Source organism: Haplochromis burtoni, unplaced genomic scaffold, assembly GCF_018398535.1.
Source record: "Haplochromis burtoni strain Fernald_Lab_line unplaced genomic scaffold, NCSU_Asbu1 Contig_413, whole genome shotgun sequence".
Lineage (NCBI taxonomy): Eukaryota > Metazoa > Chordata > Actinopteri > Cichliformes > Cichlidae > Haplochromis > Haplochromis burtoni.
Window position 1 is genome coordinate 77733 of NW_024582774.1, and position 22341 is coordinate 100073.

Genomic DNA, 22341 nt, shown 5'->3' on the forward strand with positions numbered 1-22341 from the left:
ACACACACACACACACACACACACACACAGTGCCTTGTCTTAGAACCATTGGGGGGTTTGCGGTGGGAGGTGCTTGTGCTGTGATGTGTATTGTAACTGTCATGTCAATAAACAGCTGCGAGGAAGCTGCTCTTTGAAAGATTTGGGCTAGAGACAGGTGAGGAGCATTGCTCCACTGCCTGGTTCTGACCAAGGCTTCCCTCGTTAGCGAGTTAAAGAGCGGTTGAAGATGTTCTGTCTTGGTTTCGTTCTTCATGAGGAATAAGTCTCTAAACTAGCGGGGCCTGTTCAATAAATCCAATCCATCCTCTTCCACTTATCTTTATCAGGGTCAGTGAGGGATTGTGATTTGCTGCTATATAAATATAGCAATATATAAGACAAAATCAACTCACAAGATAGAGGAAACAGAGCTGAACATGGAACACACAGGGCAGCACACTGTGAGACTAAAACAAGAAACACATTAAACACACTAAGACTGTGGCTGACTACAGGGAACAGAGGGAGGAGAGGGAGGGCGACAGATTTCACAGGCGAGCACTGAGGGAAGGACACAGAGACGAGAGCTAATAACAAACAGCCTCAACTAGAAATACAGATCAACTCAACTAGATAACATAACAGTCACGATTAAACAAGACTCAAAAACCCATCAACACAAAACACTGGGTCAACGATCCAGGCACCCTAACAAAGGCTTTTAGGATGTGCTGATAATAACAAATTACAGTCAGTCCAAATGTGAACATTGACATCCAAGAATGTCCTTTATTGGTTAGATACAGAGTTGTACTGTCTGCATTTTAGACCAAGAAGACAGATGGACTGAAGGAGGAATCCTCCTTTGTCCAGTCTGCCGGGGCAAACTGTGTGAAGTGTGAAGAGTGGACCCAGGTGAGGTCATACCACAACTCAACTTTAACTGAAGATGAGCTTTTTATTGAGGCAGGAAAAGGTACAAAAATAAAATGGTGAACAAAATGCAAAACTAAACAATGTCCTAAACTGGGTAAACTAGAAAGGAAACATGAACCATGAAAAACCCCGGTGAATAGAAAAACAGACAAGAAAAGCTCTAAACATTGCAATGTGGTATGGAAGCATGAGTGGCCTGGAAAAACTGCAGACGATCAGACAAGGAAAGCCTGAAAGCACACGGACTAAATACACACAGGAAGATAATGAGGGAACACATGGGGAAACAGCTGACACAGATGCACATACCGACGTTACAGGAGAAACATAAAACTAAACACATCGAACACAGGAACACAGGACCTCTTCAAAATAAAACAGGAAACATAATGAGACGCAGACACGACAACATGAACTTGACAACACAAGACATGCAGACATGAAACACATAAAGGACAAAGGAGATCCCTTCCCAGGTGCCTCAACCCCCACTCACATCTTGCATCTGATGACCTCGATAGCTCATAATGGTTTGACCTGAAACATCTGGTAATAGTGGTTCAGTGACCCATTAAAGGACAGTCTCAAGTAGGGTTTAAATATCTGAGCTGTCAGATGTGTCTATCCCCTCCAGCACACACAGAGGTATATAGTGCCACAGCTTCACAGTTTCGATCGCCTCAGGTCTTTGTCCAGAGCTTGCATGGGTTCAGCGTTCTGGGAGCTGAGGAAGGTGTGGTCCTGGTTCAGGTAGGTAGTGATGAAGTCTGGAAAATGTCTCTTTGCGATCACCTCCTGGAACATGTTTGCTGCTGTGTGTAACCTCTGTCTGAAAAAGAAAGATAAAATCCTGAAAATAGCTTATTCAGACTGCCCTCTGGCAGAAATGTTGCAGCTATCTTGCAATGATAAATGGTAAATGGGTTGGTTTTTATATAGTGCTTTGCTGCTCAGAGCACACAACTTGCATCAAACACTCACTCACAGATTCAGACATTTTCAATGCACTTGTATAAGTGTTTTCTGTCTATAATTGACACACATCCATATTCTGGTGGATGCATCGGAGAGCAACTTGGTGTTAGCGTCCTGTGCGAGGATATTTGGCATGCAGATGGGGAACGAACCACCAACCTGCTAGGTGACCTGCTCTGCCGCCCTATTTTATCAGAGCGAGAAAAGAAAAAGAAAACATCATCTTACATATGCTATAACATGCACGTTTAGGAAAACCAAAACCTGCAGGTTTTAGATCTCACCCTGGGTCAACACACCTGAATCAGATGATTAGTTCATTACCAGGCCTCTGGAGAACTTCAAGACATGTTGAGGAGGTCATTTAGCCATTTAAATCAGCTGTGTTGGATCAAGGACACATCTAAAACCTGCAGGACTCCGGCCCTCGAGGCCTGGAGTTGCCCACCCCTGGTCTAGTGCATCCTATGCTAAGGGAGGCAATAAGCACTGAAGCTCCTTTCCTTAGTATTTGGAGAATTGGAACTTTAATCATGGTCGCCACACAGATACTTTCAGGTCGTGTCTCTCAGTTAAGAACCTTCCTAAGCCAAATGGACTATTGAAACTGTTTCCATGAAAGGGTGTACGTGGTCTACAACAATGCTTAGGAAGGTGGTATGTGTCAAAGTAACTGTAAAAAAACAAAACAAAAACAAAACAAAAACTAAAAGGTGTGTTTGCATCATAAGCAAATTAAGGATGTTCAGAAATTATAGGTGTCATGGATGTGGTGTTTCAGTGAAAACTCTAAAAGGTTATACATGCATCATGAATTTGAAAATTAACCAATGGGGCTGCTGTCAGTGCTTATACAGCTGGTGCACAGCTCAACTGACCCATCGAGTTTTGTCGTGCAAAAGCTGTTGCACAATAAAATGCACAATCAATACACTGAAAAATAGTTGCATGTTTAATCAGCTGGGAATTTACCCAAATTTATTTATTTAGACAGATGTTTGAACATATTAAATATAATTACATAGATACTAATATATTACTATATATATATATATATATATATATATATATATATATATATATATATATATAACACCCAGCACGCCCCTACGGGCGGTTTATCCTTCAAGCTCGGGTCCTCTACCAGAGGCCTGGGAGCTTGAGGGTCCTGCGCAGTATCTTAGCTGTTCCCAGGACTGCGCTCTTCTGGACAGAGATCTCCGATGTTATTCCCGGGATCTGCTGGAGCCACTCGCCTAGCTTGGGAGTCACCGCACCTAGTGCTCCGATTACCACGGGGACCACCGTTACCTTCACCCTCCACATCCTCTCGAGCTCTTCTCTGAGCCCTTGGTATTTCTCCAGCTTCTCGTGTTCCTTCTTCCTGATATTGCTGTCATTCGGAACCGCTACATCGATCACTACGGCCGTCTTCTTCTGTTTGTCTACCACCACTATGTCCGGTTGGTTAGCCACCACCATTTTGTCCGTCTGTATCTGGAAGTCCCACAGGATCTTAGCTCGGTCATTCTCCACCACCCTTGGGGGCATCTCCCATTTTGACCTCGGGACTTCCAGGTTATACTCGGCACAGATGTTCCTGTACACTATGCCGGCCACTTGGTTATGGCGTTCCATGTATGCCTTGCCTGCTAGCATCTTGCACCCTGCTGTTATGTGCTGGATTGTCTCTGGGGCATCTTTACACAGCCTGCACCTGGGGTCTTGCCTGGTGTGATAGACCCCAGCCTCTATGGATCTTGTGCTCAGAGCTTGTTCTTGTGCTGCCATGATTAGTGCCTCTGTGCTGTCTTTCAGTCCAGCTTTGTCCAGCCACTGGTAGGATTTCTGGATATCAGCCACCTCCGCACTCAACGATCCTTCTCCTATCGCACTTGGAGCTCGGTACCCAATCTCGGGTGGAGGTGATGATATCTCCCTCCTGACCTGGCGTCCTACCGCAGACATGAGCGAGACAGATAAATATGAAGGCATGCCGGCTCGGACGTCGCCCGGATCAACAAGGTCCGCGTCAGGTGTTGAGGAACCAGGGCACCCTGACGAAAAGTGGGCTACTGGAACAAGAAGGCATCGGTGGGCAAGAGATGAAAACAGGGCGTTGTTGGAATGCTACTACGCAAGTAACCCCGGCGGAAGGGGCTACATGAATAGGATGACGGACCTATGGATTCTTCGATACCCAACATCCACAATGACGGCGAAACAACTAGTAGCTCAGTGTTCCAACATTCGAAAGAAGGGACTGCTCTCACAGCTAGAGATTGACGAGGTACAACACAAATGCTACGGCAAGGAGGAGTCAGGACGCCAGGTCAGGGGGGAGATATCATCACCCCCACCCGAGATTGGGTACATAGCCCCAAGTGCGATAGGAGAAGGATCGTTGAGTGCGAGAGGAACTGACCTGAAAAATAGGATCATGGCCAAGCTTGAAACCTGGATCCCCCGTAGCCGGTTACCAAGATTACGTGAAGTACCCTCAGAAGGTCTGCTAGATGATGTTAATGCAGCACTACGGACAATACCTACAACCACGATTACCGACACTAACAAGCTGATCTACAATACGGCAGCAGTGATCAGTGAGATGCTTGGCTACAAGTTGAACAGCCACAAGGGGCAGTACCCTCCATGGAGAAGGAGGCTAGAGGGCAAGATCAAAGTAGCACGGAGGGAGGTTAGCCAACTAACGGAGTTGCAGAAAGGTGCGACAAAGAAGGTGCCTAAGAAATACAGCAAGCTGTCCATACCTGAGGCCTTGGAAACTTGAGGAGGTACACCAGAGAGATAGAAGGCAGGAGAATAAACCAGCTGTTCTCCACAGAACCAGCAAAGGTGTACTCTCAGTGGCAAGGGAACAATAAGAGAACAGCACCACCAAGGCTGGAGACGGAGCAATACTGGAAGAGCATATGGGAGAAGGACGCAACCCATAACGGCAATGCTCAGTGGCTAGTGGATCTGAGGGCAGACCACAGCGACCTCCCTGAACAGGGTCCAGGTAACTTTGAGCCCCCCCCCCTCCCCCTCAAACATCTCTGCACAGCCCTGACCAACACTCTTGAAAAAACTGCATATTTGTTGATTATGGCTCAACAAAAATTATTTGATGACAGAAAAAAGAAATCATGCGACTAAGACAAACTCGGGTTTCATTAAATCTTTCTGCAGTAAAAGAAGCAATAGAAAGGTATCCCAAAAGAATCTGTCACTTTTCCATTTTTTCCACATTTTCTGTGAAATTTAAAAGCATTAGTAGCATAATTTGACAAATCTTCTCCATGCTGAGATTATGGTGAAAACTCTCATTTAATCAAAAAGTTGGTGCAAATATCCTGGGACACAGGATTCATCAGTCAATTAAAAATTAATTATTATTTACATTAAGAAGGCATTAAACATATATATTGTATTCTTCAATGAAGGATGTCACTGGAACCACTCGCCTACCATAACCTCTTCAAAGAGGGTGCATTTGCTTACCTAACAGAGCCACAGTGGGGACTGAGGTCCATGATGAGCTCCTTGATGAGGTCAGTCACCAGCTGCCTGCTCACCACCCTGCCATCGTCCTCCAGCCGGGTCTGATGACGGACCCACTGCCACACCTGACAAAGACACAAAGCAAAACATGTTCTTATGATCTATGATCACGGCTTATGTTAAGTTGGCTCCTCCCATTAAATGGTAAATGGCCTGCATTTGTATAGCGCTTTATTAGTCCCTAAGGACCCCAAAGCGCTTTACACATCCACACATTCACACCCTGGTGATGGCAGCTGCCCTGGGCGCACTGACAGAGTGTGTGGAGGTGCACGCAGTTTCCCCTCTTCCATGGTGTGAACGAGTGCATGTCTATGTGTATGCTGTGACACAGGTGGAGACTGCGGATTAGCTTCCACTTCTATTGGGTGGAAGTTGGTAGATGTGGATTGCATGATTGGATGGACAGCGGTCTGTTAACCTCCAGCTGACAGCCACTTTGCATCTCTGCACCCAACAGTTAAATAAGCAGCAGTTAAATAATGTTTGTAAATACGTATCCACAGTACATACAGAACAGCTGGCAGCAGATTAGTAGCAGTGAGAAGTGTTATTGGTTGAAATTTCTTTTCTTGGTTATTGCTTATGGACCTTGAAGATTTGTTATTCAAGTCTTTGTTGTTTTGGCATTGCTCACCTCTGAAGCAAACACACTGCTGTCTGGCATCCTGAATTTTTCTGCATTGCTGTCCTTTACTTGAGAGTGGGGAGTTACATTTCATAGTAGGACTAGGTTACCCCTAGCCCAGGGGACACTAGAGTAGATGGAGTTTAAGTTTGATAGGAAGATAATCTTACACACTTAACAAACTTCATGTGCCTGTATCCTTAAATGTCAAGAATAAAATAACTGAAGGAGCTCTGTGCACAAAGCTGGATGAAAGGTGTTGTTTGGTAAGCAAGCTCCTGTAGAGGGAATTCAACTGGGTGCTGTTGCTGGTAATCTTGCCCCACTGCCTAAATCTCCGTCCTCAAACAGGTACATCTACAGTGGAGCCACAGCTGTGTGCATAAAGGAGGTGGAGTTAACAGGAGTAGTTTGAGGTCAAAGGCATTCATGTGTAAGAGATGAAGATGGAGCAGCTGTATGTGACGGTCTTTCCACCTCTCAATCAGCCCTTCTAAAAACTGGCCAAAGAACATTTGCTCTTTAAAACAACTAATGAGTGCCAGAATCTTACAGGCTGAAATTTGAGAAAAACTTCCACCCAGACCTGAGTGCCCAGTTATTCAAATACGGTGAAATCAGTGAACGGTGAGTGTGAAGACTGTGGAGTGATTTGTGGTCCAGAATGTGTTTTGCTTTACTCAATATTGAAATGCTTCTTGAAACTTTGTTCTGTACACGTTTTATATGAGATTTCCAGCTTATTTTGTATCCAGTATTACACCAAGACCCTTATGTTCATGAAGTCTTTCAGTTTCCACACAATCTAGATCAATCTGCACTTTGACTTTAATTGAGGATTTACAAATAACATCATTTTGGTTTTACATAGTTTGTTCCTGTCAAACTATACCCAGCAGTTCCATTAGATTACCCCAGAACAAAACTATTTGTGTCATCTGAAAATAAAACCAGTTTTAATATATCAGATACTTTACAAATGTATTTTTATAAATAAGAAATAGTTTGGGGCCCAGTACAGAACCCTGGGGAACACCAGAACAATGTCCAGCACAACAGAGCCAGCAGTGCACGGGCAGGAATGCATTTCTTACTTGGAAATTCCAACACACTTCACATTTAAAGAAGAAAGGGATGAAATCTGACCGTGCAATGCAAACTCTGTTTGCCAGCAACCAAGCTGCTCTCAGCGTCAAAAGACTCCAACCTGAAGAAACATCTGGAAGTACGTTCTTTTTAAAAAAAAAACTAACATTAGCCTACTGCAGCTAGCTTGTTTTAGTTGTGGTAACTACCTGGGTTACGTGCCACTTCAGTATCTTGGATGTACTACTGCTGTGTGATTTATTACTATTAATGAAGGCAGCATTACAACCTGCTAGCTGCAAATAATCATGTGCAGTTCTGGAAGCAGACAGAAAGAAAACATATTACTGATACAGAAACAGTTTTCTGTATGAGATCGCTGCAAAAAGTGCAGCCTTACCTAATGTCCACCTACTGTTACTCCATCAAGTCTAACAGTCTGCAGTCGATGAACGAACCTCAGCTAACAATGTTAGCTTGGTTGCAGGTAGCCTTCAGTAACAGTAATAAATCACACAGCAATAGTACATTCATGTAGCTGTAAAAGGCATGACAATATATCAAGTAATCCAAAGTATTCAGAACACGTTACTCACATTAAGTAACTTCATGGAATATGTTACAAACTACTTTTTTACAAGTAACCTTCCCAACACTGACTGTACATGAAGTAATTAACCCACAAGCAAAACCTGTTCAGTGATACTTTAAAAAAAATGCCGCTAAAAGGAGAAAGAAGCATGCCACATGACACTGAATGAAAAACAAAAACAAACAAACAAACAAATTACAGGGTGCATCTTAGTCACTGTGTTAAATATGTATCTATTGGAGCAAATTTTAAAAAGAAATGTGCTTGTTTCCCAAACAACATTGTCAAAAACATTTAAATATATCCTAAATACTAATTACTTGTGGGTGTAGATCAAGCTCTACATGAATCTCAGCAACATATGCTCTGTGGTGCTTGCTTTGAAAACTCACCTGCGATCTAGAAATTTCTGCTGTGGCAGAATCTTCAACCTGGCCTTTGTAGAAGAAGTGGCCTTTACCTTAGAAACACAAAATGGTATCAACACATACAGGTATATAGCATTTAGTGCATTAAGCATTTTTCCATGGATAATATAAAAGTACAAACCTGATAGCCAAGCATTAATAAAGAGCACACCAACTGCAATGTTATACTTCAAACCATTAAGCGTGACTCCTCCCTACGAAGAATACAGCACACCAAAACTTTTTATATATTATATTATATATATAATTATAATTAAATATCTTTAGGAAAAGAACACAATGTTTGATTCATCATCTAAAATAAATGAGGCAAAGCGGTTATTCTGTGGACAGAAAACTATATCGTATGCATCTGGTATAGAGGATGTTTTCACTCATGCCTAACATCATCTAGATGTGAAAGCCTCCCTCTTCCTGTTTGATGAAGTTTTCCTACCCACACTAAAATCTGATGTATTTCAATCAATTAAATGTAATGCTAACTGTAATATTACTGTTAAAAGTTTATTGAGGTGTGTTCTGCAGTTCACTAAGAGCAACCACTAACTGAAGGCATGGATAGCAAGTCTTCAGGAAATACAGTCACGTCATTTCGGAGCTGGTCAAGCTGGTTATCTCCTTCGGTGTGGACCTTGAAGAGCTGGAAAAGATGAAGAATTGCCACACACTTTCACATATGCCAATCACTGTAACTTTATGTGCATATAAAGCTTTATATGTGTCAGCGCTCACTTTCTGCATGGGCTCAACCAAATTTAGGTCATATACCATGAAACCATCCACACCTGCAGTAATCTCTAATAACTTCAACCTGAAAGGTGGAAAAACACAACTGGATCAGCGGACATCACTGAATATGTATTCAGATTGTATGTATTGTCATATTTTCATATGCTATACCCTGTGGGGGAAAACAATAATGAACATTTCTTGAGTTTAATAAAATGCATATATACCAAATACAGACGTTATACACACACACTTATCCACGCACACTGACACACAAACACACACTGTAAAATGTAAATAAAAATAAAATGCTATTTGCTAATCTCAGAAACCCATATTTTAGTCACAGGCTAACTGGCAACATGTCAGTAACATGGCACGTACTGGAGAAGTAAAGAAGTAAAGATGGGGGTAGGTTCACCAATCTATAAAAAAACACCATCTACAAATTCTGGAACAATTTCAGAATCCCAGGAAGTTGATTCTGTTCATCTGGAAGTATTATTTTCTGTGGGAGAAACATCTGTCACGCATCCAGGGGACTTTTACAATTTCAGTTGATGCATGCTCAATTATCCAGGTAAGGAAATCACAAAGTGGGCTCTGCTCATTGGGATATGAAATGACTGGGATTTTAATCCACTGGGGATTAAAATGGGATCGACTTCCTGAGATTTCCTTACTTGAGTGGTTGAGTTTGCATCAAGGTGATTTCAGAAGGTTGTGAGGACTTGAAGACGTTAACTACAGTACATAATCAAAGGAGAAGTCGAGGTCTGGATCCTGTCAGGGTCTGGAACGGGTCGGGGGGATTTTTCTGGCTGTTCCTTCCTGCCAGCCTGTGTCTAGCTGTGTATTTGACCAGTATATGTTGACTGGTATTTTTAATGTGTCTTAGTGTTTCCTGTTTGTTTGACAGTGTCACATCCTATGTTCAGTGTGTTCAGTTTTCCTCCTCTCTTGCCATTATGTGTATTTGCCTCAGCTGTGTTCCCCATATGTTTCTTCTTCCTCCTCCCTCATCACCCTCTTGTGTATTTATGTTGTATGTTTATCCCAAAAGGTTGATTCTGTTCATCTGGACGTTTTCAGTGGGAGAAGTGTTTCATCACTCATCCAGGTGACGTCTTCAGTCTCAGCTGACTGCAGGTTTCAATCTTATAAACAGTACTTTTGCACAATGACTGAAACCAGCCCACTGAAGGAACGATGGGTCATTAATATGCAAATTGGCATGCCCATCGATGAACAACCACTGATCAAAGCCTTGCCAGCTGGAGAATCAGCCGAGCCTGTCCAGCCACCTGCAGCCTTCATGCCACCACCTGCTGCAGAGGTCAAGGCAGGCGGTCCCTCGCTGCCTGAGCATGAGGGACACCCATCACCGGAGCCTGTTGCAAGTCCTGTGCAGGCCTGACCAGAGAAACCAGAGCTGGATGGGTGAACCCCCTGAGAAGGTTCGTCACCTCTGCCGGGCCCCTGTGAAGTACCGTTGGCCACGTGGTCGACCACCAACCATGACACTGCCACTGACAGCTACTTCTCTGTCTATTTACGCCCTGTGTTTTCCACTTCCCACACCCATGTGCTGTGAGTTTCTCCATGTTTCTGGTTTCCCCTCACGACTCCCTGTTCCAAGTTTTAGCTTTTAGTTTCTAGTTTGTTTTTCATCCCTCTGCATCCTGCCTGCCACAGCACCAAGCATGACAGACCCAACCCTGCTGACATCTACTGAAAGAAATCCACAGAGGCTCAGAGTGTCAGAACTACATACAGGGTTAAAAGTATTCATAGATTTCCATTAATATTTGTTTAAATGTGCTTTAGCAAGTTGTACTTCAACAGAAGCTTTTGGCAGCCATCCACAAGCTTCTGGTGTATTTCTAGCTTCATATTTGACTAATAAGCATAGTTCATAAATTTTCAATGAGGCCTAGGTGGGTGCATTGGGAAGGCCATTCCACAAGCTTAATGTTAGCCTGCTTTGTCCGTTCCCATCACAGTTCTGATGTGTAGATGAGTAAGTTGTTCTATTGGACCACCTGGTTATTTCCAGGTTTTGACTGTCAGCTGTTGGATTAAGGTGAAATGGAAGAATTCAGAGTGAAAACTGTTTTATTCATTATTCTATCCACTGTGCACCAGTACCACTGTCAGCAAAACAGTCTCAGAGCATGACTGTACTGCCACTATACTTGGCAGCTGGTGCAGTATTCTTAGGTTTGAAAGCTAAACTTAATCCTAGTGAAGCTAACCCACTTCTTCTTCTCCTCATTGTGGCTAAAAGAGCAACATTTTCTTGTCTGACCATAATATGGTTCACCAGAAGCCATTTGGCTTTTCCATGTGGATAGCTGCAAATTTCAGCTGACTTGAAGCAGCCGGTTTTGGAGCAGAGGCTTCTTTCTTGGTCGACACCTTTTCAGTCCATGTTGGTGTAGAACTTTCTTCACTGTGTTTCAGTGACACTGGTGTTTCAGTTCTAGGTAAGCTTGGTGGTTCCTGGGTTGTTCCTGAACATCCTAACACATTTTCTCTCATGTAAGGATGGCAGTTTGGGTCTTCTTTCAGACCTTGGCAACGTGGGGACACACCCCAAAAATGTATTTTTATGTACAATTGTTTCAATTGATGATCCTGGAATCTGCAGTTTTGGAAATGGACTGTACACTTCTGGATTGGCCTTCCCAAAGCCCCAACTTCAACACTACTGAAAATGTGTAGACTACGCTTATCCTTATGAACCAGGAAACCAAATCATTTAAACTCTACCAATTCTGCCAAGGAGAATGGTCAGGTATCTAGCAAAAACAATGCCAGGAGCTTGTTGATGGCTAAAAAAAAAGCATCTAGTCAAGGAGTAATTTGTCATTGCTAATCAAATATTAGTGGGGGTGCATATAGTTTTGATGCTTTATGTATACTTTTGACGCTGTGTGGATCAAACAAATTTAAATATTAGACAAAGATAACACGCAAGAACTATGTGTTTATTTTTAAGGGGATAAGTCCAAACCTACATGTCCCTGTGTGAATAGGTATATAAAGGCTCCGAACCGTAGTAAAGGGACCTCTGGCTAATACGTCGGGTTTGTGTCGGGCTTATAGCCGAAAACTAGCTTTACTTTGTTGTCTGGGTCAAGTTTTAGACAGAGGCATTGAAAGGCTGCTCCAATGGAGCTTATTGTTTCAGAGGAAAACACGAACACAGCGTACAGCCGAGTCTTAACAGCTTACTTACAGCTGGGCTCGTCAGGCTCTTTTCTTGGCTGCAGTGGTTATTATTATATTTACATGCTTCCAGCTCCCGTTTCTGCTCAGTGACAGCTCGTACTCCCTCGCTCACAGACACATAATGGGTATGGCCGTCCATTCTCCCTGCAGCACGGACTACACTGCCCATCAGGCTGCATGCTTTGCCTATTGCCTTCATATTAACCCATTCACTGCCAGCCATTGGCAGTGAATGGGTTAAACCCATTGACTCATTCACTGCCATTGACGGCTATAGACGTCAATGGCAGTGAATGAGTTAAATCATTTTTGTGAATAATTTTTTAAAATATTTCTTCACATCATTATGCTGCTGCAAGCAGTGGTGACATGGGCGGCGAGATTGAGACACAGACATTAGAGCCTCTTAATGCCTGTTTTGTTTGGGTTTCCACCAGCGTGGAACTGAAAATAGAGAGGGCAAAGCCGAACATATGAAACAGGAAAAGACCGCCGTGTAATCCCTTTATTTCAGCAAAGTAACTGTATTCTGAATACCACCTTTTTAAACGGTAACTGTAACAGAATACAGTTACTCATAGTTTGTATTCTAACTACGTAACGGTGGTACATGTATTCTGCTACTCCCCAACACCGGCTATGAGTCTTCCATAGCGCATTGGAGGAATTCTGGCCCACTCGTCTTCATAAGATTGTTGTATTTCAGCCACATTCGAGGGTTTTCAAGCATGAACCACCTGATTAAGGTCATATAACCTAAGCATATCAATTGGATTCAGGTCAGGACTTTGACTAGGCCACACCAAAGTCTTTATTTTGTTTTCCTTGAGCCATTCAGAGGTGGACCATTCTCTTGCTGCAGGACCAACTGCACTTTAAGTTGAAGTCACAAACAGATGGCCGGGAATTCTCCATCAGGATGTTTTGGTAGACAGCAGAATTCATGGCTCCATTTACCACAGCAAGCCACAGCCCCAGACCATCATACTACCACCACCACCATATTTTACTGTTGCTATGGTGTTCCTTTTCCTAAATGCTCTGTTACAGTTACGCCAGATGTCACGGGACACGCAACTACCAAAAAGCTAACTTTTGTCTCGTCAGTCCACAGAGTATGTTCCCAGACGTCCCAGAAGTCTTGGGGATCATCAGAATGTTTCCAGAGCTGAGACGAGCCTTTATGTTCCTTTTGCTCAGCTGTGGTCTTCGTCTTAGAAATCTGCCATGCAGGCCAGTTTTGCTCTTTCTTATGGTGGAGTCATGAACAGTGACCTTAGCTGGGGCAAGTCTTCTGTACAACACAGGGGGGAATTGTTTTTTTTTACACAGGGCCATGTAGGATTGATTTTTTCCCCTAAATAATAAACACGTTTATTTAGAAACTGAAAAACACTTTTTCACATACAGTCTATGTACAAGCCTGCATGTTCAGGCTGTGAGCATGCATGTATCTAATGGGAGATATTTCTACCTTGTGACAGAAGCCAACACTCTCCTGTAGGTGTCACTGAGTGGGTCTTCAGGCAGCAGCAGGGCAGCCATGCCTCCAGTGGCCAGTGCTCCTCGCCGATGACATGTCTTAACCAACAGATCCATGTAGCTGTGCAGAAAATGCTTCTCCATGTTCACGTATTTATGGCGGTCAGGCAACAGGAAGGCTGGTCGATGACCTGGAGAACGTCTTCAATTCAGTTTGACTTTTTGATCATGTCCTTTGTTGTACACTTTATGTACTGTGAAAAGTTGCTGGACTGTTAAGAGTTACTAAAGTTTCCACTAGGCTGCGGTTTAACTCTTAAGTCCCAGGAATATTGACTAAAAGGAAATCTAAAATATTATTTTGTAGTCAGATTTAGATTGGAAACATAATATCACGATTATTATATTATCTGAAGTACTATGGCTTTAATATCAATATGGAAATCAGCTGAATTTCAGTAGAAGATCTGTGGTTTCACAAGAATTGGTGCAGAAATGAAGGAAAAAACCTAAAATGACAGGGGTGTGGTCTCTAGCTCTGCTGCAGTGGAGGGGTGGTGCAGGGGACCTGTGACGAGAGACTTTGGAATATGGAGTCAGCTGCAAAGCTGACTGTCTGGAAAAGTCCTCGTGCCAAACCACAAAGAAACATTTCTGTGTGTCCAGACTTTTCACAGTCCGACCCTCAGGCCACGCCGCCCGCGCAGCCGATTTAGTTGCTGGCCCAGATGCTGGCAGAGATAGTGGCCATGCAACGCGAGCAGGCAGCTGCCCAGAAGCATCAGCTGGACAAGCTGCGGAAAAAGGCTGACGGGCAGATGCAGGTGCTGGAGCGGATGGTCAGGGTGACCCCGTTGCTGCCCCCTTGCTCTGGAGGTGACTGTGCACTGGATGGGGAAAGGTGATGACCCACAGGTTTTCCTGAAGGCATTCTGGGCCACAGGGGAGGTGTGCCAGTGGCCTGCAGCAGAGTGGTGCACCGCGGCTGCTGCCGCTGTTGTCAGGGGAGGACCAGACGGCACCGCCTGCCACCAGCCTCACGAGGTAACTTCTGGGACATCTGTCCGGCTGTGCTGGATCGCCTGGAAGATCATTGCTGGTGGTTCTGGGCCAGCCAGATGAAGGGGGAGGACTGGCCATTCACGTGGGCCTGGAAATTGCATGATGTGATGAGGTGGCTGCAGCCTGAGCCATCAGAGGGTGAGGCCCATGTGTTGGCAAAGGTGGTCTTCGAGCAGTTCGTGGAGAGGCTGCCCGGTTCCACTGCCATTGGTCAGCGAGCCTGGAGGCTGCGCTCACCCTGGCTGTCCACCTGGCAGCCATGGCAGAAGGAGCAGAGTGGGGCAGCCAGCCGGTCGGCTGGCAGAGTGGGAAAGAACGAGTTTCACAGCCACCCAGCGCACGGCTGCCAAACCCGTTCTTTCCCACTCCCACATCCAGCCCCGAATGTCAGTTGGTTAGCCAGCCGGCCATTGCAAAAACGCCTTTGCACTCACTGCGATTAAGGGCGATCCCATTTAAACGCTTAGGTATGGACTTAATCGGGCCATCACCAGAGTGCAAGTGGCTATCACTTTGTATTAGCTCTGGTGTATTATTAACGCGATATCCAGAAGCATTGCCACTGCACACCATTTCTGCAAAGAGTGTGCTGCAGGCACTGTTTCAGTTCATCTCCCGGGCCGGCATCCTGAAAGAGATACTGACTGACCAGCACACATCATTCATGTCTCACACACTAAAAGAGGTGTAAAAATTAGGGGGCATTAAATCTGTTCGGACCAGCGTCTACCATCCTCAGAGTGACGGGCTGGTGGAGCAGCTGAATAAGACTTAAAAGTCCATAAGTTCATTCACAAGGATGAATGCAATTGAGAGTGCTGGCTAGCCCCTCTGTTGTTTGCAGTGCTGGAGCTGCCCCAGGCATTTGGGCTACCACTTGTGAGGCATGCAGGTGCGCCCACAGGCGCAGGACATGGCCGCCATTGGATCCTGCCCCATCCCAAGACCAAAAAGGAGGTTAGGCGGTTCCCTCAGCCCTTTGACCGATGGGTCTAGGTTTGGCCGGATGCGGCCCCGGCCTCAGTGAGGCGGTGTGGTCTCTGGCTCTGCTGCCATGGAGGGGTGGTGCAGGGGGCTCAAGGGGCAGTGCAGGAAAGGCTGATGAGGCAGGTGTTGTGCTAACGAGGTCTCCTTCCTTTTAGTAACGCCAGGGACCTGAGACTAGAGACCTGAGAGTGTGGAGTCAGATGCAAAGCTGACTGCCTGTCAAAGACCTCGGTGCCAAACCACAAAGAAACATTTCTGTGTGTTAAATAAAAGAAACGGAAAACAGTCACCTGAACGCTGCGTGGGGTCCAGATTTTTCACAGACTACAATCTAGAATTTTCAACTCACCAAACTTATTGACAAAGGAGGCTGAGTAATCCCAGATGCCACAGTTGAGTCCTGCTGAATGCTCTTGCAGCTCATAGAGAATCTCCTCCATCTCAAAGGCTGCTAACACATTTTCAATCAGCACTGTGGCCTTGATGCTGCCCAGAGGAAGACCCAGCTAGACACATGTGAGACATGGATTCAGTCAGATACGTATATAGAAGCAGTCAACAATGCATCCAGTCCCTTTAGGCTCTAACTGTTGTGGGACTGTCCTGGCTAGCATGTCCCTGTAACACTGGGACAAGAACAGAAGGATCACGCTTTGGACAGTTTACACCAGGCTACTGGAGAGGAGAGTGCATTGGTTAGTCAAAGAGTTTGTTGCACTAACAGCCTGCGTTTTGAGATCTGATGTGTTTTCAGATTCAACATAATTCTATATACCTATATATAACTGTTATATATACTTGGTACACAGTTCCTGGGGTTCAGTAGATCCCAGGAATGACATGTGTCTGTCCAGAGAAGTCCCAGAAACACCGAAGATGCTGCACACGGCCTTCAGTTCACCTCGGCCTCTTGTAGAGGGCCTGAGGTTAAAGGATAAAGGAGCTTTTAGCTTTTCAGCTCCATCTTTTTTCTCTTTTGTTTGTCAGTCTTTATCAACCACTTCTTCCACATTAAACTCTCTTCTACAAGGTGCATGAGAGCACAGGGAAGGTAGGTGGCAGGCCGGTGTTAGGCTGCTGTCAGTGCTTGAAGGGCCAGTGCACAGCGGCTACAAGCCAGAAACACAAGACATAGTACAAAAACAAGTTTATACATAAAGACCAAAAACAGTGCAAACCTTCTGCTGTGTCCAAAGAAATATTTTGTTCCAGAGTCTGGCCTCCATGTAGCCCTCCACCTACAGAACAAAGGTAACAGTGCAAACCCAGATAAATGAAATCATCAGCATGTTTGAACATATGTAGGTTTGCACGTGTGTTACTTTGGACAGGTAGAAAAAGGGTCCACTCTTGTGTTCGAACAGTGCCTTTCCACAGTGAAACATGAGGAGCCCAAAGTCAAAGAGCGGGCCAGGAGCTTCTTTCCCCTCCACCTGACCACAGAAAAGCACACGTGTTGTTTTCCTCACCAGTCCTTTCATGTATATGATCCTTAGTGCCACTTCTGTTATTTCAGTGAATTTGTGCCCCTCATGTCTATGTATTCAGACCACATTTGATTGCTTCCAACAAAACAACCACTGTAACAAACTGATGAAAATTCAATACTACCATCATGTTGTGCTCCACCATATTCCACGCACGGGGACGCAGCATCAGCACGGGAGCCTGAGATACATGTGGAACATCTGCAGACGAAGGACGCCAGAGGAATAGCTTATGAGAAAACATGGTAAAAATAAAAACAGCTTTTTTAAAGGATTTTTCTACAGATTTACAAGTTAAAACTTCAATGTAAAAAAGTCAAAGGGTTACTCTCAGGAGCTCAGGGAATTCCAGCACAGTGAGAGGATGAAGGACACATTTCCTTGCTGCTAAATATTCCACATTCAAGTCTTATATCAAAGTAGGAGTGGACGAGAACAACAGAAACAAAGTGGTAGCCCGGGTAAAATTACAGAGCAGGGTCATGTGGCCCAGTGTGCAGAAGTCACCAACTTTCTGCAAAGACAGCAGCTACAGACCTCTAAACTTCACGTTCAGATTTGCTCCTTCTCACAAATGTGTTTTTGGAAGAACGGTAACATATTCCCATAAATATACTCCTAAACCTTCTAGAAGTTCTTCCCAAAAGAGGTGAAGCTGCACAGTGTAGAAAGATATCATATTAAACCCTATGGATTAAGCCTGGCTGTCACTCAAGCTCATATGTATGTGAAGGCGGACGAGTAAAGACAATATAATGTTCTTTCTTTTTACTAAGATTGTACGGACTGTGTCTCTCAGAGTAAACTGAAGATAAAGGTGAAGTAGAGCTCTTACTGGGAAACAGGTTATGCACTGCTTTAAAAACATTGTAAATGCCTTTGATCTGGTTGTAATACGTCGGGCAGTTTCCATCATCAAAGTCAACCTGCAGAAACCAAAAAGAGCTCTGTAAGAAAAAAAGTCAGCAATGACTCAGAAGAAACAACATTAATATAGAAATTTAGGTAACGATGTCAGACATGATTATAAAAAATCAATATTAAGAATTCGGTTTTTTTACCAACCCAGACTGCAGCTGGGAGGTGAACAGTGTTCAAACTGGTTGGCAGACATTCGATTAAACGGTCTAAGAGGAAACTAATCTAGCGAGGGTTTTGGTTCTGGTTCAGCTAACTCCTCCCCATTTTATTCACCTGTTTGAAACAACCAAATAAATAAATTTCACCAATGTAAATAATGTGTGACCAAAGAAGACCAAGGACTGTTGAGCAACTATGATCCTATACAGATGGTAAATTCTGTTGTTTTAAACGCTTCATGTTCTGTTGTCAGTAAAACAGGTTTATGAAATTAGCAAATCATTACATGCTGTTTGTATTTACAAGTCTGACCTTTTTTGGAATTGTGAGTTTAATAATGCTGAAACCAACACAAAACACACTGACATGAGCAAACCCAGTGTTAGCAGTGAACATTACACCTTTAGCTCTGCATTATTGCACCTGTGTAGCACCTGTATGCCTTGTGCTGGTGACAGAAGAGCTTTAATGAAGTGCTCAGTATCGCAGGGTGCCAAGTCTCCAATATCTACATGTCTCTTTTGGAGCCTTGAGGGGACGGGAAGGACCTTCCAGTCTGGGTCTCTCCTGATGTGTCTGGTGCTTTCCAGGAAGCTTGGCAGATCACCTGTGAGATCCAGCTGGGCCTTTTTAGACACTCTCAGCTGTAGAATCTGAAGAGAGAATCAGCCTGACTCAAACAAGTCCTTCGTTTATTCACAGAGGTTTTTTGGCTGTCCTACCTCGTCCACCTCCTCATCAAATGTGGAAATCAGCTCATGCAGGAAGTGGAGGGAGTCAGTGGTAAAAAGAGTTGCACATTCTTCTTCCAGGCCTAAAGGAGAAGGACACAGCTCCATACTGCACACTGGACAAAAAGATTTGTATTCAGCACCATTCGAAACGTCCCTGGGATCCCCCCCCCGCATAAAGAAAGGTGGTGTTGCCAGTTAAAATGCAGACCAGTAAACAGTCTGTTGTCTAGTCATTTAAGCAGCAAGAAAGGTTATTACTGCACAGATATATTTGTATCACTCAAAGGTAAAGATAACATGGCAGCCTGTGAAAACAATCTGTGACAGGAGCAAAGAATCCGTTTTGGCTTCGGTGTTGTCCTTTTCTCAGGACGCTTGTTTGTGGGGCTGAGAGTAACCGCTCCTTGTAACCCGCTGCATAAAGTCTTTGTGTACAGAACCAGATTAAATATTACTGAACATTTTTCAGTTTCCCAGCAACAGCTAGTTCAAGCACAGTGTGCTGATGCTACTAAGTACTTTTTGACAGAGTGCAGCTTAGTGACGTCAGAAGTGCAGCGTCTGCATATTTTCTGTAGAGGGACGCACTGCTTCATATGTGGGCTCCACAAGGTGGCACAGAAATGAAAGGTGACTGCAAGCAAGGTTTACGATGGCTTCTGTTGGCAGAGCACGAGGTTTAACCCTAATTACTTGGTGTTTGGTCAAAGGCATGAGGACCTTTAGCAGTGCTGCAGAATCAGGGGTCTCAGATGAACTACCTGTGAATTTCATAGATTATGTTAATGGTTTCTGGCACAAACTATGTGGCAGGCACTCAAAACAGAACCTGGAAAGGTTTCAGGTCAGGATGAAATATTTCAATGAAGCAGCAGTTTAATGATGGTGACCAGGTCCTGGCTTTGTTTTGCCAGTTGTAGGAACACTGTATGAGTCTCTGGGCCAAATCCTGTGAAACAGCAAACGTCAGAACAGAATGATCTCATATTTCTCCAGACCGCAGGAAGAAACGTTTGTCACGTTAATTTGTTGAGACCATATCATGTTTGTGCTTTATCTCTTGGTTCATCAGGCTCTGTAGACTCTCCTTCCTCAGCAACAGCTGCACCTTTGACTGCTTGGACAGCAGCACAGTCACAGTCACACATTTGTGTGGGGCAGGAGCACCAGGTGGATCTTTGCTGCACGGTCAGTTGAAGAATTCAAAAAACGTTTGATGAAAAGTAATGAAAGTAGCAGCCAGGTCCTCCTTATCAAATCCAGTTGATGAACGAATTATCGTTAAGTGTGACAACCTCTATAACATCAAAAAGAGTTACATCTGAGACTCGTTTAACATGCTATCAAAGTCCACGGCAGTACGACCAGAAAAAGACCAAACAGGGTTTGTCAACATTTCAGCTTGTAGCTCTGCAGCTGTTCATCATGTTCATTATTCACTTGGATTTTATTTAGAGAAAGATAAGATAAGATAAGATAAGATGAGACCATCACCAGCAGACAGTTGTAAACTAAACACAAACCTTTGTTTTGGCTGAATGCAAAGTTCCCGAAACTCTGAGTCTGTGAAAAGAGAACAACAAACGAAATCTTTTGACTGACAGAAAAGATACAAACAAAAGAACTTTACAACAGGAGAAGAAAGAAAGGGAGGACTGAGGCTGTAAATGTACACGAGGGAAACCAGAATAATGAGATGCTGCTGGAATTAATCCAAGAAGACAAATGAGACAGAAGCTACCAAAATAAATCAGGAAGTAACAAAAAGAGCAACAGAAACAGAGAATTAACAACACACAGAAGACAGTAGGACAGGAAGACTGAGCCTCTGGGACTTAACTCAAACAATGAGCAATAATTAGTTATATAAGGAGACAGAATTAAAACCAAGCATAAAAGCGTGAGGGGAAAAGCTAAAATAAAACACTCAAAATGACCAGAAGAAAGAACTAATTAAGCAGAAACATACAATAATAAACACAACTACAAGAGTAAAGGTTAATGGTAGAAGAGGGTAAAGGACCCAGCACCATAACAAGTTTCTCACTGTTATTTGATTTTGGCTTCATTTTTGTTGATGAATTAATAACACAATATTTCACACACTGTGCAGTTCTGAGAAAAATAATCATTTCATTTCAAAAACAGACACTTTGGATTACTGTGCAGCCTACAGCACAGTAATCCCAGCTGGAAATGCTGCACCAAGATACAGCTGCTGCACATCTCATGAAGCTGTTCAAACTCCATAATAACATCTCTCCATCGCTGCAGCTGTTTTGCTCATAAAGCTACATTCAGTACGGTGCATGTCTGTTTAGCTGCAGAATAAAGGAGTACTCACAGACGTGCAGTGACGGTGCTCTGCTCACTCCACAGACGTGGACTTTGACGACTAGTTAAACAGCAACACAGTTGTTTGTATTCAGAGTTGAAAGTCCTTAACTACAAGTGGAAATTCAGCATGCAGCCAGTCAAACATACAGTAAACACTATTCAGCCACATGCTCAAATGAACAATGTTATTTATGTGTAATGAGCAAAACTGTGGTTTTTCTGGACAGTTACTCTTGAGTTTGGCATGTAGTGGGTCAAGTATAAAGAACAACACTCATGTTATCTGGATGTTATCTGCTTTTGCTGGACAGTACTGAGGCACTCTGTAAGTTGGGGGAAATGCCTTCCTTCTTATAGTAAGTGCGCAGGGAAAACATACAATACAAATCAAAAACACACCAACCCATTTGAATCAAATAGCAGCCTGGAAGGGAGGTGAACCATAAAAGGTGCTACAAAGAAAAGCAGATGCACCATCAATGCCAAAAACACACATTTCAAAGGTGAAAATACGGTTTTACAAAAGGAGCACATCATAAACAACACTCACCTTTTCCATAACGTAGGGTTAGAGGGGTGTCCTCATTCTCATTTTGTTGTAATGCATTCGCCCTTTTCTTCATTCTCACGTTTGCCCCATTTCCTCTCGTCACCTTGCACACATTAAATAAGGACTTTGTACAGAGTGGGCCATTTATATGGATACAGCGTAATAACATGGGAATGGTTGGTGATACTAAAGTCCTGTTTGTGGCACATTAGTATATGTGAGGGGCAAACTCCTCAAGATGGGCGGTGACCATGGTGGCCATTTAGAAGTCGGCCATCTTGGATACAACTTTTGTTTTTCAATAGGAAGAGGGTCATGTGACACATCAAACTTATTGGTAATGTCACAAGAAAAACAATGGTGTGCTTGGTTTCAACGTAACTTTATTCTTTCATGAGTTATTAATAAACAAATAAATGTTCCAGTTCTATGAAGCTTTGAGTGATTTTGGATCAGTAGCTGCTGTGT

At 43.7% G+C, this 22341-nt stretch overlaps 1 protein-coding gene across 4 annotated transcripts; it reads right to left on the reverse strand.

The window, feature by feature from the left end:
• Positions 1–17: 17 nt before the first annotated feature.
• mlsl (malate synthase-like) lies at positions 18–22092 on the reverse strand. Of its 4 annotated transcripts, XM_005944942.2 has the most exons (18): positions 21874–22092; positions 21727–21775; positions 21331–21431; positions 20510–20549; positions 18975–19099; positions 18687–18905; positions 18008–18098; positions 17297–17373; positions 17008–17118; positions 16864–16923; positions 16035–16191; positions 13629–13827; positions 8924–9002; positions 8739–8831; positions 8313–8385; positions 8156–8223; positions 5398–5522; positions 18–1747 (listed from the first exon to the last, which is right to left on the reverse strand). In XM_005944942.2, exons 5-18 carry the CDS (start codon positions 19089–19091, stop codon positions 1582–1584), a joined length of 1635 nt encoding a protein of 544 aa, XP_005945004.1. In that variant the 5' UTR covers positions 19092–19099; positions 20510–20549; positions 21331–21431; positions 21727–21775; positions 21874–22092; the 3' UTR covers positions 18–1581. The 4 variants fall into 4 exon arrangements, with proteins under 4 accessions (XP_005945004.1, XP_042069000.1, XP_042069001.1 ...); XM_042213066.1 differs by having other exon boundaries at positions 21331–21775; XM_042213067.1 differs by having other exon boundaries at positions 21727–22092.
• Between the last annotated feature and the right edge of the window lie 249 nt (positions 22093–22341).